This window comes from Lepidochelys kempii, chromosome 16 (genome assembly GCF_965140265.1).
Source record: "Lepidochelys kempii isolate rLepKem1 chromosome 16, rLepKem1.hap2, whole genome shotgun sequence".
NCBI lineage: Eukaryota > Metazoa > Chordata > Testudines > Cheloniidae > Lepidochelys > Lepidochelys kempii.
Genome location: NC_133271.1, coordinates 18,181,873 through 18,201,477, shown reverse-complemented (window position 1 = coordinate 18,201,477; position 19,605 = coordinate 18,181,873). Strand labels below are relative to the sequence as shown.

Here is a 19,605-nt window from a genome sequence, read left to right as displayed (position 1 = left end):
ATGTCTCCAGGAACTGGGGCTTTAAGAGACTCACCAAATACGGTGACACTTTGGGGGAGGCAGGAAATCTCAGGAGTTGGCAACGCTACATTCTGCTGGGAACTTCATCTGCCCACAGGGGCTAGTCACTGCAGTATGTAAAGGAATCTTCAGCTGGTGTTGGATCCATTCTGGTGCTTAGATGGTTAAAGCTCTCTAGAACTGAACAGGGATTCCTAGATTTTAAGGCTGGAAGGGACCATTATAATTACCGAGGCTGATCTCCTGTATAATCCTGGTCAGAGAATTCCATTCAGTAATTCCTCCATTGAGCCCAACAACCACAGAAGTTAAAAGAATTGGAATGTCAGAAGCAGCTCTTTGGGGCAAGGATGCTTTTTGTTATATCTTAGAGCCTAAAGGCCCCAATGTACCTGCACTGTACAATCATATAACAATATCCATTATTTGTCATTTATTGGAGTAGTGTCTAGGAGGCCCACCTCTGGAATAGTGCTCCATTGTGCTAGATGCAGGACAAACACAGACATAATAATAGTCATCATAATCATCTCTAAAAACCTAAGGAATTTAATAGAGATTTGAGATTCTTCCTGTCCAGGCTTTTGAATCAGCCCACAGCATTCTGGGGAAGGGACAGAAGCAGGGTTTAAATCTAGCCAGAACTGCCCAGAGTGGAGCTAGCCTCCTGTAAATATTTTCAAACTCACGGGGCTGAAGTCCCAGCATCCCTCGCAGGGCTGAAGTCCTGGTGCCCGGCTCCTCCCACGGGGGACTCCTGGAAATACTTTATGAGAATTTAAACCCTGGACAGAAGTCTCTATTAAATTCTGTGGGATGATCCGAAGAACCTACAGAAAGGATTATCCGTGTTCTATTAACTTCTAGAAGACGTTTCCATAAGGACCAGGACTTAAGGGTTTTGTGATGGGGAAGCACCTCAGCTGCACATGCCTGGGGTCCACACCAGAGGCAGACATCATTCTGTTTACTCCAAAGGCTGACTGGAAAGCCCAGCATAGATCAGCCCCAGGTGGCAAATAAGCATCATGAAAGTATTTAGACTTCCAAAGCGAGGGAGCGTAGCCGACACCCAGCACCTTGGCATCTCAGGCTGGTGGTGGGAGCCAAGCTTTGTCTACAGCAGACAGTCGAGCTCTGAAGCCCACAGAGCTCGAGGGCTTTCCCAGTCCAGAACCTGATGGCCTGCGTGCTCCAGACTCCTACAAAAGCTTGCAGACCTTATCAGGGCCTCCCCACCCCCACCATAGCCTCCCATGGCTGAGCCCTGCAGAGAAACACGGTCTAAAACAAGCACCAAAAAAAAAAAAAAACAATCGGGAAGTTTATGGTTCCGTCTTGCAAACAAGCAGAGGTCAGGGTGGGATTTCTGAGAGCCCCTCAACCTTCCCTCATGCCGCTTTTTTTTATGGGAATATTGATTGAGATAAACCAGGGAGCCGCATCACATCTCCTGCCGAGGTCAGGAGTTCAACAGCACAGCTGGCAGCTCGCCCAGCGGCCACGCTTTAGACCTTCTCAACCCTGGCCAGCAGCAGTTATATCTGGTGGCGGTTTCCCCTTCGCCGTCTCCCCGCGGCCCCCGGAGAGCTCAGGATGGGGAATAGAAGGTGGAGAGGGCTTGGGAAGCTGGATACGACTCCTAGGGGCTGGGGCCAAAGTGCTTTCGCCAAAGGGAGCTAAAAAGAAATCGATGAGGGGCTACCGTGACACGCTGACCCTGCTACTAAAACACGGGTTTAACGTGTGACAGTAAATCTGTGTTGCGGTCCCTCTGCGGGGGAGGGACCAGCCGGGGGGACGGGGCGAGGGGAGTTGGAAGCTGTACTAGTGCATGGTGGAGAGGCAGACGGTGTCGGGGGCAGGGAGGCCTGGGACATTGACATTTCAGCTTGATTCATAAAAAATAAGAAACGCTCTTAACTAAACACAGTCAGCAGCGAGCCCAGCTCAGGGGAGCGAGGCGAGGCCGGAGGGCTCCTGCAGGCGTGGGCGGATGGAAGGCCTCCATGCTGGCGAGACCACTGGAGTAGACAGTCTTCTTAGAGGAACGTTGCTGGGTGGGGGTGTGGGAGATGACCTGGCCTAGGTAGCTCCCTGCTGGGAGGGAGCTCCTACTGCAGGCCTGTTACTTGCACGGGTGTCAAGGCACGGCATTAGCTAACATTAGCAGGTGCAAGCCATCGTGTGAGGGGCTCTCCAACCCAACTGCCTGGAGAAAGGACCATCCTTCCTTGAGTTCCAACCTCTCTCCACCAGGGTAGCTGCAGGGGAGTCTCAAACCCTGAGCGAGGATGAACAGCTCCTTGGAGACAAGGAGGAGGGCACACAATCGGTCACAGGGATACTGTATTGGGGCATGAATGCACAGGCCCATGCGGCTACATGAAACCAGCTCGGTGTCAGCAGGGGGTGGCGCTGGATTGCTATGAGCTCCAGCTGCCCATGCAGGAAATGGGCAGTGATTTGTGATATAGGACCTTACAGATGTAGGGCAAGATCCTGGACTGCTACCCCATCCCCTTTGTGCCACAGGAGAGCTTAACAGGGCAGCTGGGAATCCCAAGGCAACATGCAATTAGGCAGCCGCACATACCTAAGTCCTCTAGGGGTCTTCTCTGGGGAGGATGGGATTTCCCCTTCTCAGTCTCTGTGAATGGTGTCCAAGCCCTCTGCAGGACATGCCAGCACTTTAAAGTTGGGAAAACAAGCAATAGTCCCACAATGTCCTTCAAACTTTCCTTTTGTCTTTGCAGTATCAGTCTGCAATCAGACAGCAGCAATTCTAGGCCTCAGCTCCTTCTCCGGGGCGGGGAAGGGGGCCTGCAGTCTCAATCCAACACAACGGCCAATGCCCCTAGAACACTCTCTCTACAGCAACCCCTCTAGGCCTTGCATTACTCCAAACCGCTGCTGAGAATGGGTCCCACTCCTCTCCTATTTATATGCTCCTCCTTCTTCCCTGGCGTTCCCATTGGTTGCACCCTTGGAGAGTGAGTCTGGGTGTGTCCCACCCAGGTAGCTCCAAACAGCTAATGAGCATGCCCAGTTTCTGGAATCTGGATGATTCTGGCCTATCTGGCAAAGTCATCCCGGCTGGTTCTGCCATGGCTGCAGGCACACACAGAATTCCCCCCAAACAAAAGCACGAACGTTGTATCCTGCGGTTACGTCCCTTATTTGCACCACTGCATGGTGCAGTGCAAGCACGTGGGCTCCCAGTCCATCAGCGGATGCCCAGGTAACACAGCCAGCTGCACTGGTAAAGCATGGGGACAGGCCCGCTGAGCCAGGGCGTGAGGCGGATGGTGCAGCAGGGCAGGGCTGCTCCTACTCTAATTCACTGTAAGACAAAGAGGAAATTTCTCAAACGCGCCCAATGACTTTGGAGCCTCGGCCCCACTGACTTTCAGGGAGGAGGGTGCCTAATTGCCTACAGCACTTTTGAAAATATGAATATAATACCTGTTCTATGGTGCTTTTCATCAGTAGATCTCAAAGCACTTCACGGTCATGACTGTATTTACCCTCAGAACATCCCTGGGAGGTAGGGCAGTGCTGTTATCCCCATTGCACAGTTGGGAAACTGAGGCACCGACAGACTCAGTGACGTGCCCAAGCTCACACAGGAAGCCTGTCGCGAATTGAATCCACGTCTCCCAAGTCCTAGGCTAGCCCCCAACCACTGCCCCCAGCTCATTTGGGTGCATTTACAAATGTGACAAAGAGTCATCTCTCTAAATGCCCTCGAAGCCACTGATGCTTGGGTCTCACAGTGCTTCCTTCTGCAGCTCACCAGCCACGCCAGGCTCCTGAGGCCGCCCCCATGAACCATTCAGGACGTGGGACCCCTCTGGAGAGTGTTTAGGAAAGCACCTGGACACGAACAGCATGAATGTCATGGCCTTGGCCTCGCTGGACACAAAACAAACACCCAGAATAGCCAGAGAAAGGTCCATTTTATTTAAGTGGTGGTGGAGTAAAAAGAAATACCTGTTGCCCACCCCTCCTCCAGAGCACTCAAGGGCATTCCAGATGCCAGGGCTTTTCCCCCAGAGGAGGGGCACTACCCCTTGTATTCAAACCGCGGCCCCGCTCAGGTAATTACATTCACTTTGCAGATTCAGCTGGGCATGATCTGCTTCTTCATGTCCATGGAGTGGGTGTGTTGCTGTACAATGTTACACGCCTGCCATCCTAGCTGGGGTTGCATCCTAGGACTGGGGGGAAGCTAGTGGGGTAGTTGAGGGTAAACTCGGATAAGCCCCCTTCTCATTTGGGGACTCGGGAGTTTAGGTTAGGTTAGTTCACCCATTTCTTTTTTTACCACCATGCCTCTGGGTGAAGCTCTGGCTAGTTCTCGTTTGCAATCGACATAATCCAGCTTGCTGGGTGCTTTGGGATCTTTGGGCGGACAGTTCTGTAATTAGGGATGTCGGCCATATGGTGGGTCACCCTCCACAAACACATTGCGAGCTGTCCTGCCCTGGCTTGGTCCCGTTTTCATCACCCCCTCCCCTTCCCGCCCCACTGAAGTGACCCGTAAAGAAACCACACTATAGGTTTTCCCATAATCATGTGGGTTGGAGCCAGAAGGGCGGGGGGAAAGCGGGCCAGGTGAGAGCAACCCCCTTGGAGGCAGCTCATGTGACCACAAAGGTCACGGCTACAACCTCCTCTTGCACCCATTTGCCCTGAGAATGGGAGCTGCAGAGAGTAAGCGAGCTGAGAGGGTGGAAGCGCTGGTAACAGCAGGGGTCTGACTCTCCGGTTACCAAAGGCCAACAAAACATACCTGTCCCTTCTGCAGCCTCCCGCACATGACCACGTCTGTCATCCCCCCTTCTGGGGGGTGGGGGGAGGGGCAGGCCAGAAGGAAGCCCTCACAAAGCACCAGTAGGTCACTGACCACTGCTATTGAGTGACCAGATGGACTTTCCCGCTCTGCCGTTCCAGCCTCCTGTGTAGGCCTCTTGTTTCTTTCTTTGCTGCGGCTGAGCTTTGACTGTCTGTCCCCTCGGGGCAGCCTTTTGTAATGGGTGTGCAGATCTGCCCTGGTGTCTTTCTGATCCCAGCCAGCCTTCTCCCTCTGCCGCCCATGGCAGCGTGTCCCAGGGAAGAGCATAATGGTCCCTTTCAGGACTCCCAGCCCCAGCCTTGGGAAACTCCCAGGGAGAAGCAAGAGGGAGCCTTGTTAAATGTTTAGACAAAGGCACCTTGTTAAGGGGTTTACAAAGACGCCCATCGCCTGCGAAGCCGTTAGCTAAATGCACCCAACCCCACCGGGGAATTTCGCTCTCGTGGAAGCACATTTAATCACCACACCGGGCGGAGGGTCCGTGAACTGTGCGCAAGGCTCAGGGGTGTCTCATGGTCTCCTCTTAACCATTCAGGTTGCCCAGTGCAGATGCAACCAATGTGCAGTAGACGGAGGGTAACATTTCAAAAGGACGTAGGCGCCTCAGTCCCATTTTCAAAAGGGACTCCTGAGAGTTAATGGGATTTAGGTGCCTACGTTCTAAGTCACTTTTAAAAATGGCTCCTAAGCGCCTTAGGTACTTTTGAAAAGTTTACCAAAAACTACTGGTTGCTATTATGATCTGTATTACAGTAGCCCCTGTCCCAGCGCTGGAGGTCACTGTGCTAGGCACTATGGGAACACCTACAATGACATGGTCCCTGCCCTGAAGAGCTTACTTACAATGGAGTCGAGATTCTGCAGATGTTGCCTGACTTCTGTCAGTTCTGCAGTAGGTAGTCACAATTAAATAACAATACTACCTAGCAGCACTCATGCAGGCTTTTTCATCCCATGATCTCAAAGCACTTTAGAAAAGCAGGGAAGAATCACCGTCCCTCTTTTACAGCTGGGGAAACTGAGGCACGGAGCGGGAAAGTGACATGGCCAAGGTTACACAAGGCATCCCAAGCAGAGCCCGACCCTCCTGACTCCTAGGTCTGTGCTCTTACCACTAGACTACCCAGCTCTAGCTGGGTCAAAACTTTACTCCAACAAAACTCTCAATCACGTTGAGACATTTGTTGGAGCTCAAGAACTCTTAGAAGGCTCTTATGGTCCCGGGTTAGTGTCACTTGCTTACACAGTAAAAAAACGAAGCAGGCCAGCGGCGCACAGGAAGCCGAACACCATGCTTCTGGTCACCGGCAGTCGCACAACAGGACCCTCTGCAGATGACAGGCTCCGGGTCAGTCAGCTGCTGAGGGGGAGGATGCGGAGAAGCCGCGTCAGCTCAGGAGCACGGCAGCAACCCCATTCTCCTCCCAATGCCAGGAACAGGTGTAGCCCTAGGGCAGCAGTGTACTGGGAGAGGCAGTCCCAGTCTATGCCACTGGACCCGGTGCACCTAGACTGTCCAGACAAAAATCATCCTCATTCTTTAGCTCTGAGTCTGCATTAACCGATAACCCGTGGGGAGTGGCACCATCAGCCGCTCGCCTGCTCCGTGGCCAGTGCTGGTCCTTGATCAAGAGAGTTGGGGGGATTCTTCTGAAGGAGACGCTCGGGCCTCTGCGGTGGCTGATGGGCTGTCCAGCTAAGCCCCCTTGCTGCTACGGGGGCTGCACCGTAATGCTCTGGGGCATTGGATCAGCTGCGCCTGCCTGGATCCTCCACCTGGGAACTGGGCGTCGTTCAGTTCCTGGCTGTGCAAGGCCCACGGGTTGGTTGCTTTCTCTCTGATGGTAGCTTCTCACTCCTGTTAGTGGGGCAGCACCCCCAAAGCAGAATAGCCCCTCCAGCCACAGGCCGTGGCTTGGAGATGGCCCAGCATATCTGACAAGGGGTGCAAGGGGGTTCATTCTGCACCGGCTGGAAGGAGCCGGCAATAAATTGGACGGCTGCAGCTTTAAAGAAGAATGTCTGTTCTTCTGTGAGCGACAAGGCCCCGGGGCAGCCGGGAGGGAGAAAGCTGGAGGACACCTGCAGAGATCCTGTACAGCTGGGAAAGATTAGCCTTTTCCACTAGACGAGACCCATTACCATGTTCCAATATACTATCACTTCCGCTAGGAGAGCCTGCAGATGAGATATCGATTGAGATGACCCCTTCTCTCTAGCCTGAGACGCGTGCAGATCAGCCTGGCCAGCCTGAGGTTAGAGCCAACAGGGAGGCCGGTCAGCTGCCAATTATCCACAGCTCTTCGGGCTTCCGTGTGCAGGGCTGTCTGCCAAAGCCCCTCTCACAGGACGGAGGGGGCTGGAGGAGCTGTAAGGCGCAAACCCCGGACTGATGGGAGAGAGAGAGCTGCTCCCTGGATTCAGAAGCTGGCCTCCACCCACCATTCCAGGTACATGGACGGACGAGAGACGGGTGAGTTAACTGGCTCCCTCCAAGCGGGGCAGGGTGCTGAAAAGAGCGAGGTTATGGTAAAGGGCGTCCAAATGTTCTCCAGCTGAGGACAGCACTGGCCATGCAGTGGGGAGACAAAGGGAGCAGCTTTCCACGGCAGTTGTCTTTAACGCAGAGCGGCCAGCCATGGAGTTTGCAGATCTGCCCGAGCAAGGCTCAACGGGATTGAAGACCGCCCAGCTCAAGCCGGAGTATTGCACACTCAGCTCCGTACTCCTCCCAGCCACACCGCTGCACTGGCCAGCCCTACGAGCCACATTTGGCCCATTGCCTGCACTGTGGCTTTCCCGTAGTTAGGAGCTTGGAGGGGTGCGGCAGAGAGGGAGGGAAAAAGCTAGCAGATGTTTGCACAAGGGACCACCTTGAATGTTTGTGCCCTGAACCACACTCAGCAACTCAAACGGCCTCCATTAAAGATCTCTGTGGGGTCCAGTTCAGTGGGTGTTCCCAGCCTGGGCTCCTGGGTAGGGCAAAGTTATGTTGTGATAGCATAGTAACAAAGAAAGATACAACGTTACGCACTCACCTAGCACCTTCCATCCAAAAATCTCAACCCAGCCTAAATATCTCAATGCACTTAAACAAAGGCCAGTGCAAATGTTGGGGCTCCCTACGCACAGGTATCCAGTCACTGAGCAAGGAGCTCAAGTCCTCCTCTATATAGGTCTGGTGAGTTATTAGACTCAGTTCTTGGCTGGCTAAAATCAGAGAGATATTGGCAAACTGGAGGGCGTTCAGAGCCAAGCACTATAATGATCCCAGCAGCTGGAAGGATGGGTTTTTGGAAGAAAGATGAAAGGAGCTAGATAGTATGTAGAGCCTGGCTAACCTGCTGTGACATGATGCCTACTTACAGCCACATGATGTGCAGATGCACCAAGGATGCAAAGGAATTAGAGTGGATCAAGGTGTCATGGGTGGATTGTCAGGAGGAACGCCTCCCAACAGGGAGATGATGGAGATGGTGGTGTGATAGTCTCCAATGGGAAACACTGGAAGCTCCTTTGCTTGAGACATGTAAACTTACCTGACCAGAGCACAAGAAGACATGCTGTGTAGGGCATAATACTGCACTGGTTAGTGGGGAAGAAGGGTAGATCATCTCCTGGGTCTTTTCCATTTCTAGGTTCTACAGTTGTAAGATAATTCTTCATGGAGAAGAATTTTTTTTTTTCCCTACGGGACTTGCAAAGGGCTCATGGGGCTAATGAGACTGACCTCCACTGTGAAGTGCTTTGAGATCTAGTGATGAAAAGCACCAGAGACGAGCTGGGTATTGTTATACATTTGGATTCTCAGTCCCCCACAAGCTCCATTTAAACAGCATCGACCTCACACCGCCCACTGGCTGGGAACTGCAACAGGAAGCTGTCACTGACATAGACCTGCCAAAGGTGACAAAATGAATGCAACAGAACATACGATCGGCTTCAACAGCAAAGAAAACAGCCAAGACTTTGTCTGAACCAAGCTGGTTCCTCCTCCCATGAGTTCAGATCAAGATCTACAGCTGTTTTATGCAATGTATCCCATTCTCAACTTAAATTAATCCCACCCTAGTGTCATGGCATAAACCAGTTAGCACCCAAATTGCATGGAATCAAGGCTGCCGCGGCACTATCTGAACTCCCCAAAGCCACGGAGAGCACCATTGTGCTGAGGGGTTAGAGGCCTTGGATTTAAGTGTGGCTGTCAGACGATAACATAGGAATCTGAAGGGGACAGGCCAGCATTTGCCATAGCAATGCTAATAAGGCTTTCTAGAGCTCTGCTCTGAATGGAACTCGAATGCAACATGGGTCAGATTTTCCAAAGCACTCAACACCCAGCAGCTGCCATTGTGCCACTTATGGTCAGATTGCTCTAAAGAGATCAGCACCCAACGTGCCCCTAAAGTCTGGGGCTGCCTCTCGCTGTGTCCGCTACACCAGGAAATTACATCCTGGAGTAGCACACACGGTGTTAAACACGACTTAGTGGTCTGGGGCGAGAAGGACTGCCATGTTTAATGTCATGGTAGTTCAGTGTGTTCTAACATGGGGGCATTTCTCCATCGTCGACAAGACCAATCTGTGGAGTTCTTTCATGCATTCTCAGATGATCCATTGGGCACTGGTGATGTTCCTGAACTGCAAAAGTTGGATCCATATTTTGCTCCGACAACCAAATCACATTGTTTTCAGATTGTGTGTGTATGGGACATGTGGGGGGAGGAGAGGTGTTTTATTGTAAGGATACAAGCCAGAGTAATAGGGTTGGACTGTCCTATTGTGCTTTGGCTACTCACAGCATCCCAAGTCTGTTTGGTAACAAGCTCTTAAGGGATCAGTGACCATTTCAAGAGAGGACAGTCCAAGATTCATCCACCTACGCAAATAACATTATACAACACTGGAAAGCTGGTGGCTCCAGCTTTCCCACAATGCACGATGATTTTTTCTAATGCTGGTGGGTGATGAGGTATCAGACCACATCTGTAGGAAACCACATCCGTAGGAGAACACCCATGCATACCCTGCAGCATCTCATTCTTGTAGCATGGCCTCCAAGCCTATACCACGGGGAGCTAAGGGTGCTTAGCACCTGGCAGGATCAAGCCTTTGCATTCTCACTCTGACCGGCCCATACAGCACAACAGGAGGTACTGCAGCTGAAAATGGGTGCCAGCGAGATCAGCGAGAGCTCTGGAGGAGCTCACATGAAAGGAATGGTCTCTAAGGAGGGATCTTGGAAAGAAGAGGGCTTGTTCCTGGAGCCCTGGCCATGGTAGGGTTTTTTTTTTTCCTGACAGGGGGCATGGCATGGTAGGGGGATGGCAGAGGCATTCAGGGAGGAGATTTGGAGGAGAGTAGCGCATACAGGCGCAGGGAGAGAGAGCTGTCAGCAAGGCAGAGTGTACAGTGGCAGAAGCCAAGTGAGCCCAGCCCAGCTGGGTGAACATCAGCAGTACGGTGACAAATCTGTAGCTACCTAGCAACTTACTATGCTCCAGCCACCCAGAAGGTCATGGTGAGAGCTGGGCTGGAGCCCAACACACAGTCCCTTCCTCCCGCACACCAAGAATTTCGCAAGATTCAGCCAAGGATTGGGCATTTCTATGGAGCCCGAGACTAGCCAGAGTGAATGAAAAATTCTGGCAAGGATAGTAAACCTCCTGCAGCAGAGCTTAAGCCAGACTCTAACTATGAGAGCCCAAGATGAGCTGGTGGCAGATTGGCCCACATCTGCTATTGTGGGGTTCAGACATCTTCCTCTGAAGCATCTGGTCTTGGCCACTGTCAGAGACAGGGCAGTGGATGAGCTGGACCTTGGATCTAAGCCCGTCTTTGTTTCTATCTTGCACTTCAGAGCAGGCTCGTTCAGCTTCACTTCCCTCTCCCCAGCCCCTTCCAGAGAGCGGTGTTCATGCTCTGGCACAATGCTGCCATGTCAAGGCTGCACCTGGGAATGATTGTATCTCAAACCCCCCCCCCCACCACCACCACCACCCAGCCCCAGGAAGATGAAACCTCCCTTTTAAATTGGAATTTAAATAAAAATAATCATCATACGGAACAGAACATTCCTTCTGGGCTCAGATTGAGGAAAAGTTTTTTTGTTTTTTTTTTAATTAAACAAACGCTAATTCTGACCCTTTGGCACTCAAGAGGATAAGAGCGAAACAATGACATCCCCTTAATGACTTAAACATCAGAAGCAGTGATGGGAGTTTTGCTTCCCCATCCTTGGTGGCCTTTTAGCATTCAACCAAGGAAGAAGCAGGTAAGTGGATTGTTTGGGTACATTCCCTCTCCCCCTTCCCACTCCAATAAAAAGGTACACACTGGGACAAAACCGCGTGTCCTTCAGAGGCACTTAATCCACTGCAAACCTCACAAAGACTGGCTCAAGGAACAGTTTGGCCATCTAAGTGCAGGAAGAACAAACAGCAACAATCAAATAATAAAACCCTACTCGGCGTAAAGAAACAAAAAGCTGGGTTGTTTTAATTTCTTTTCTCGCTCCTCTCCTGGTTGACCCCTTTTTATTTATTCCATTTCGCTTGCTGTGGAAGCCTTGTAACAAAGCCATCACCTCCAAGCCAACTCCGGGAGACGAGTTACAATTATAAATTACCAACACAATTAGTGCGAGCGCTTCGAAAAATTAGAAAGGGGAGTGAGAGCCCCGTGCGCTATTGATTGCTATTCATTCTGCTTTGCGGCGACCTTGCTCTGAAGACGATGATATTCCTTTAGCCTGTAAACCAGATTAAAAAAAAAATTAATTGTAAATTAACAGGAATAACACGCATTTCGATTCAATTAATTTAGGCGGAATGAGGGGATGTCAGAGCAAACGTTTGTTAAGGCCTGTACAGTTTGATTTTTTTTTCCCTGCCCGCTAGTGTAATTAATTGATCGGGGGCGGGGGGGGGGGAATTGTGCATTATTGTGGAGAACAAAGCAGTTAACAGGCAATGGAAAAAGAAAGAGTCCATTATGTAAATATGGTGTGTTTCACAGCATTCAAGGGGATTCACAGGGCCTGGGAGATAAGTAAAATACAGAGACTGGAGGTTCTGTAGGAAGCTGTAATTAGCCAAGGCTCCTGTTCCTGAGATGTTCTGTAATTGCTCATGCAGGCCATGTGGTCCAGGTTGGGCTGGAGGTGCTTGAGTGACCACTGAGGGGGTAGCGATGAGCGGGTGGTTTTCTTCCTGCCCATCGTCTCATCTACTGCCTTGGGACGGACTGCCAGGGCAGCTCAGCTTCCAAGGAAGTCAGGCCCCGTCCCCCTTTTAACTCGGCATTAGATGTGGGGGTTGGTGTCATGCACCACCTGGTGTGTCTCGAGCCCTGTCTACACTGCAACTGGACCATTTCACTCACCTCTAGCAGCCTGTGTCTGCACTGCAGTTGGAGAGGTGATTGCAACACGGCTTAGCTTACCTGTGCGAGCTTTGCTGTAGCTAGCAGAGCTAAGGCTAGCAGTGAACATGAGGTGGTCCAGACTCCAGCCTGGGCTAGCAACCTGAATACACACCCAGGGGGACCAGGCGGGCTTGCATGGCCCATGCTGCTGCGTCTTCCCCGCTATTTTCATCTGTGCTAGCTAGATTAAAGCGAGCGCAGGTACGCACACCTGAGCTGCAGTCATGCCGCCAACGGCAGTGTAGACAACCTCAGTCCCAGCTGGCTAGTGGTGAGCGGAGTGGACTCTCGGGTGTTGGCTGACTTGGCCATCAGCAGTCGTTGGTCTGTCTCTGTTCCTGCACTAACCCTTGCAGGTAGACAAGGGCAAACAAGGGTTTGCACCAGTTGAGCTAATGGGGATTTAACCCCAAATACAAACCAGGGCAGGCCCCGATTAGCTTGCCTGGGCAGAGCCGTGACTTGTGCCAGGGTAAATGGTACCTGCAGGAGGGGTTTGCACTGGTACAGCTAGCGTGAGTGCACCAGGCACAAGGCCTCAGGACGTGCAAGCCCCACACAGGAAATGCCTCCTGCAAACCTAAAATTGGAGACATGGGGGGAAGCTCCTAGGAAGGGTGAACGTGAGGCCGAGTGGGGCCCAGAGAGTGACACAGCCAGGCTGCTGCTCTTTCTCCAGGGCCTGATCAAGGAGGAAACAAGCCAGTTTTCATTCCTGCGCTCCAAGAACTGACTAGTTCCCACATGGCTAAGGCTTTGGAACTGGCTGTTCTAGGGCTCTTGGGAGACAGCTAGTGGGGAGCAGATATGCCAGGAGCTCATGCGGGGAGGGTGATCATAGACCTTGCTGGAACAAGCCACATACCGCCACCCCACTGCCAGGGAAACCCTGGCTGATCTTTGACCTATGCTCCCAATGTCTCTCCTGCCTCCCTGGGAAGGTTCTTGGCTGGGAATGAGCGAGAGAAGCTCTCCATGCACCAGCGTTTGCAGGGATCTCCAGCACACTATCAAGCCCGCTCCAGCAGCTCACTGCACGCTGGGCCCACCTGGAAATGGGATGTTCATGCTGGGGCTATACGAACCTAAGGGAGTTGATGTTGATGAAGCCAGTAGCATCGGAGGGCTCATAGTCACCTTGTACGTTCATACTGCAAAAAGCAGGGGGGAGGGGGAGAGAAAAACAGACCATTAAACATCAGGACACCCCTGGCTCAGCAAATGCAACCGGAGAGAGGAGCTGCAAACCTCACGAGGCTGCCTTTTATCTCCTCCGCCCGGGGAAAGATGTAAACTGCCAAACGCCAGGGTCGACACCTAAATAAGTGACCTGATTTTCAATCTACTGTTCTTATCTGGTCCCCGTCAGCGCAGCACACGCAGCTCACACACTTGTAATGTAGTTCCCCGCTCGGCTGCCCCGGGGCTGCAGGGCAAATCTAGCATCCCCACCATGCAGGCCCCGAGAGGCTGAGCGACTTCCTCCAGGTCACAGAGGCAGACTATGGCAGAGCAGGGAATTGAGACCAGGTCTTCAGCTAACGACTTAACCCCTGGCCTCTTCCGCCTGTGCCAGGCGCCCAGGCTTGCTAGCAGTGCCAAGGGGAACGGTGAGTATGGAGCATGGCGAAAGCGACCAACTCGCTGATTCAAGGGCCTTGCATTGAGATTCAGATTTTTTACACACCTTCCACCGGGTGAATACAGAACCCCTTTGGAACAAGGATACTCGGCAACATTCCCCTTCAGAGAGAGCCCTGCGCAGGGCTCAGGTTCAACATCACCTCATCCTGGTGGGATAGGGGAAATGTTATTGGCCCTGCTTGACAGGCAGGGAAACTGAGGCAGATGTATCCCGAATGAAGAAATGTGTGTTTCCCTCAATGTACATATAAGTAGTAAATAGGATCATCGAGACAGCAGGGTATCTCTCTCTCTCTCACCTAAGACAAAGGAATCAGCCATTTGACCTGAGAATTTGGTCAGCCATTTGCTGACAGGCTCCTGGGGTCAGAGTTGCTGGACAAGGACTATGGCTGTCCAGACACTTAAGGTGTGACCTGCATGCTGGAAGGCTGTTGTGAGCAGCCCAAATTGCAAGCTAGCACAGCAAAGCACTGCGAGGCACCCAGGTGACACAACTGCTCGCTGGTCTGGATTGCACCCCAGTGTGACAGCTTAGGAGAAGGTCATGTGAGAAAGTCTTAAAAGCCTTACTAAAGTAGGGATATATCACAGCTACGGCTTCCCCCCATCCGCAAGGCTGGTCACCCTGTTAAAGAAGGCTCTTAGGCTAGTTTGACATGATTTGTTCTTGACAGAGACATACACAAGCACACCTACAATAAATGCAAGTTTGCACCTCCCACGTGTGTCTATATGCACATGCAATGCACGAGTGTGTAACCATGCACGTGCAATGCACAAGTGAGCAGAAAACCTGGGCCCTTAGTCTGGGCCTCACCCAGTAGAATACAGTAGGTCTCGTTATTCTGAAAGCCCTCTGGAGGGGAATCCTCCCCCTTCCTCCCAGACACTGACTTTGTTAGTCTCTAAGGTGCCACAAGTCCTTCTTTTCTTTTTACGAATACAGGCTAACATGGCTGCTACTCTGAAAATTGACTTTTCCTGCACTGTCTGGAGTTGCTGGATGGTCTTGACGGAGGTGGAAGCTCTGGAGCCTTCTGGAATTAGTAAAATGGAACTGCAAGTAATCCCTGGCTCCTTCCTAGCCCCCCATGGAAAACCAGACCAGGCCTGCCTCCTTCTGAGGCAGCAGCTCCCTGAACCATTTACCAACGCAACTGTCATGTGCTCCACGATCCATCCCCAGGAACAGAGGCTCCAAAGAGAGAACAGCTTCAGCCCCCCGGGAATTCAAATCCAATTGAGTAAAGAGCTCTGCCCTGTGCTGCCCCTCCGGCGGGCGCTCACCAAAAAGCACCTCCCATCATGGTGTCTCAGGATACGGCCCTTTGTTGGGCTGAGTACATTCAAATTAATTATAGAGCAGGGGGAAAGGGGGGGGAACCCCCCACAAAGTTTGCTGCCCCAAGGTCTCCGACTCAACCTTTCCCTTCTCCCTCCCTGATAACTTTCTTCCCCATCTCTTGAAAAACAGGTGTAATTTACTCTGCCACGTGACTGGCAGGAGGCCCCTTACCTAACGCAACCCTTTTAACCAAACGGGGGGGGCACAGTAGGGGGCCTTTTCCTCCTCTGAAGTCTCCTCTCTACACGCTCCGGCCATGAGCCCTGTCCCCCACCACCAGAAACAGCATCCTCATTGTCTACCAACATGGCCCTAAATGCCAACCACTCCTCCCCTCTTCCCAGACTGCATCCCCGCAGCTTGGTCTGTAGCCCCCTCTCCCCCACTTCTCTTCCCACCGTCCCTCCCCTCTCCACTGCCCCGTCTGTCTCCTCCGCCACCGCCCTGCCTGTCTGTCTGTCTCTCTTCTCCGCCCCGTCTGTCTGTCTCTCTCCCGTCTCTCTCCTCCGCCACCGCCCTACCTGTCTGTCTGTCTCTCTCCTCCGCCCCATCTGTCTGTCTCTCTCCCATCTCTCTCCTCCACCACCGCCCCGCCTGTCTGTCTGTCTCTCTCCTCCGCCTCATCTGTCTGTCTCTCTCCTGTCTCTCTCCTCCGCCACTGCCCCGTCTGTTTGTCTGTCTCTCTCCCGTCTCTCTCCTCCGCCACCGCCCCGCCTGTCTGTCTCTCTCCTCTGCCCCGTCTGTCTGTCTCTCTCCCATCTCTCTTCTCTGCCACCACCCCGTCAGTCTTTCTCTCCCCATCAGTCTTCTCTCTCACACACTCACACACCCCACCGTGTTTTCCTTTCTAACCCAAGCCAAGCCTGGCAGGTTCCAGTCTCCCCATCCAGTCCTCGGCATTCCTGTCCCACCGCTACTCAGGGAGGTTTCATGCTGAAGGGACTGGGAGCTTCTGTAGAGCGTCCTCACCTCACCCCCACCGGGCAGCACTACAAACTAGCGGTAGGACGGCACGACAGCAGGGTTCAAAGCCCGAGATTTGTCCGGGCTGGGGTCCCCGGTGCCCCAGGCACATCCCCAAGGCCTTGTCCGCAGCAGAGATCCCTGGGAAATCAGCCGCACTTGCACAAGAGCTGGCGGAAGCACTGAGTGTAGACCAGGCGGAGGGGGTTCCACCCTGTACCCCCAGCCCTGCCCTGAGCCTGGTTCGCTAGCCGTGGTAAAGATGCCCCAGCCCCGCGTGCACCAGTGCGCTCCCTGGCACAGCGGCATCGGTGCTGGTGCAACTGCGTATCCGCCAGAACTCACGAGTGCCAACCTAGCACAGGGACCTGACCCTCGTGCCCTAACTCGGCCATAATGCCTGTTGATTTCAGCACAAGGACTGGCCGAGCTGGGGCTGAAAACTGGGCCCAGGAGACACACAGCCATACCCTCGCCTGGTGCAAAGGGGTGAAGCTCCGAATGAAGGCAATGAATCAATGCCCACGTAAACCAGCTGGGGATCTGGCCCATCGGCTCCCATGGGGCCACCGCTGACTTACCCCAGCTCAGGATCTGGCCCATTTTTTTTAGCCTTGCCCCTTTATGCCACAATATTAAATTTAAAAATCCCCCAACCACCTCCAATCACAGCAGAAAAGAAGAAAACAAATCCCAACCCCGCTAGCTTCCTGTTTCCTGCCACCCCCTCCAAAAAACCCGGCTCATTTTCCAGAAACTGCAAACCTTAAAGAAAAAAAGAGTTTACAATGATTTTACCTCCCCTGACGGGCTACAGAAAAACCTCTGTGCTTTTATTTTTGCTCATTCGAGTGGTTCTGACCTGCTCTATAATTACGTTACTTTCTACCTACTGTGCAGAGGCATTTCCACGCGGTTCTACCTCTCACAGCTTTCTCTCGGGTTCCTGTGACGCCGTCACTCAAAGGCTTTCAAACCAGCCATGTAGAAATCAAAAAGAAAAGGAAAACGCTTGACGACGCAGTGAGAATAAGTGCCCCTGCTTTTCTCTCCCTCTCTCTTTCTCTCAGCCCCACCCCTCTCCAGCCGCTATTTTTCTCTTCCCTCTTTTTTTTTTTAAATATACTTTATTCATTTAATCTCTACAACTGAGAACACAAGGCATAATGAAGGGTTGGGATGGATTATTAGGAGCTGTTGATTTCGAGGGGGAGGGAAGGAAAAATGCCAGAGAAGAGAAAGAGAGAAGATAATTTGACATTTACTCTGACTGTTCTAAACTGATGCGGGTGTATTTATGGCTTATAAAATGTTTAGAGAGATTGAAAGGAGCTGGGGGGGGGCAGAAGGGAGAGAGAGATGACAACATAAAGCAAAGGAAAAGTGTAAAAAAAAATTGACTTCAAAACAAAACTCGTGCTTTAATTTTATACTCGGCGCAGAGGAAACAATGGCTGGGGAGTTAAAGCCGGGCCTCTCGCAGCTGCATATGTTAGTACCAACTCGGATGGCATCCTAGGGGGCCCTGGGACCCCATATATGCCACCCAAATGCCTTGTTTTAAATCCCCAATCCCGTCCCCCCTCCCTCTGCCACACAGCCTGGATCCCCAGCTATCCTCGAGGCAGCCGTGGGTGGCAGGAATTGGGCAAGAGCTTCCCAGCAGAGCTCTCAGGGAGCTGCAGGCCTTGGTGCAGTGCTTTTGTTTGCTCATGGCATGGCCAACAAGGCCATGCAATGAGTGTCGCCCTCCCGGGAACAGTGAATGGGGCTGGGGAAATGGGGGACACAAAGGAAAGGCCCCTCCAGCTTCGCTCCTGGCCCCTGCACTCCATGGGGCTATGCCAGGCTGGCTGACTAGAGGGATTTGTAATGCAGGCACCTGACTCAGGCAGGTCTGTTACCAAAGCTAAGAGCTCCCCATCTCCCACTGGTTTCTAACATTCCCGTTGCCACAGTATCCAACTGTCAAGAACACCCCATCCTACCCCTGTGTGCCCCCTCAGAGACTGGCATCAACATCGCCCGTGGGGCCCTGCGTCCCCGGAGAGACTGGCATCAATATTGCCCGTGCCCCGCCCTGTTTCTCCTCAGAGCCTGGCATCAATATTGCCCAGGCCCCGCCCTGTGTCTCCTCAGAGACAGGCATTAATATTACCCCCTGCCCACCTGTGACCCATTGAAGCTGAGTGGGTGCATGGTCCATTGGAGAGCTCAGCACAGTGTCTACAGGAACACACTGGCTCGGTCATTAGTGAGGGAGCAGCCACCCGGGGGGCATGGTGCCAGCCTGCAGATCCAGGCGGCATCCTGGAAAGGACACCTCAATGGCCGAGGCATCAGGTGCTGAACGGCTCTGGGTAACGGAGGGAATTGCCTATGGGGGTATGAGCCTGCTTTGGGTACCATGGTGTCCTGGGGGCACCAAGACTGCACTGGGAGGCTCCAGGCACAGATTGTCACCCCCACCCATCCAAACAGCAAGCCTGGACATCAGCTAGAGCAGGGCATGAAGACAGGAGCCCCATCACCAATCCTGTGTGGCTGCAGCTAGTGTGCATTTCCCCATCCCCTGCCCGGCGCCCACAGCCCCACTGGTTGCTGTTATCTCAGAGACGGGACCGCTACAACACCAGGACCCACTATCCCTACACCCTGGGGAGCTCAGAATCTGGGTCTCAAGTCTGTAGCTGGGACCCAGCTCCACCATCACTAACATCCAGGCCTGCCAAGAGCCAGCAGGACAGGAAAGGACGGAGGAGAGACCCCCCTACACCTTGGCATCCCCCGGAGCCCCAGCTTCTTCTGATACGTGCACTGCGGGCGAGGTTCACCAGCTGGCCGCTTACCTCACAAGCTCCTCATTGTACAGGGACCGTGGGGACTCTCTGCCCAGGATGTAGACCTGGCCCTTGAAGGCAGACACACACACCTTCCCTTCCACCATCTCCTGGGATTTGCTGATGCAATGGCGGACGTAGTCGCACTCCGGGCTGTACCAGAAACCTGTGGAAAGAGGGAGAATGGAGAACCGGGGCCAGTCAGTGCTGCGGCCAGCACTCACCTTCCTTCCTCAGTGTCTCAGAAGAAAAATGCAGAGAGCTAGTTTGAGTGGCAATGCCAAAACTCTCTGGACACCAACCTATGGGGCTCCGACACTGTAAATCCGGGAAGGAGAACTCTATGCTAGTCACTCCTTCTGTGGAGGAAACGCAGTCTAGTAGCTGGAACAGGGGATTGGGAGCTGGGACTCCTGGGTTCTACTTTAGGGGGTGCCACTGACTCACTGAGTCCAGGAGCACGTCGCTTCACCGCTCTGTGCCTCAGTTTCCCCCCTCTGCACAAT

General features: G+C 52.8%; 1 protein-coding gene across 2 annotated transcripts in view; it reads right to left on the bottom strand.

Annotated features, from left to right (window-relative positions):
- Positions 1 to 11,351: 11,351 nt before the first annotated feature.
- Positions 11,352 to 19,605, bottom strand: part of ASS1 (argininosuccinate synthase 1) — a 78,580-nt gene continuing 70,326 nt past the window's right edge. For both annotated transcript variants that reach the window (XM_073314646.1, XM_073314648.1), the window contains 3 exons: positions 19,109 to 19,265; positions 13,390 to 13,455; positions 11,352 to 11,630 (listed from right to left, as the gene is read on the bottom strand). In XM_073314646.1, coding sequence (XP_073170747.1) covers positions 11,576 to 11,630; positions 13,390 to 13,455; positions 19,109 to 19,265 — 278 coding nt within the window. In that variant the 3' untranslated portion in view covers positions 11,352 to 11,575. The remainder of the gene's footprint in view (positions 11,631 to 13,389; positions 13,456 to 19,108; positions 19,266 to 19,605) is intronic.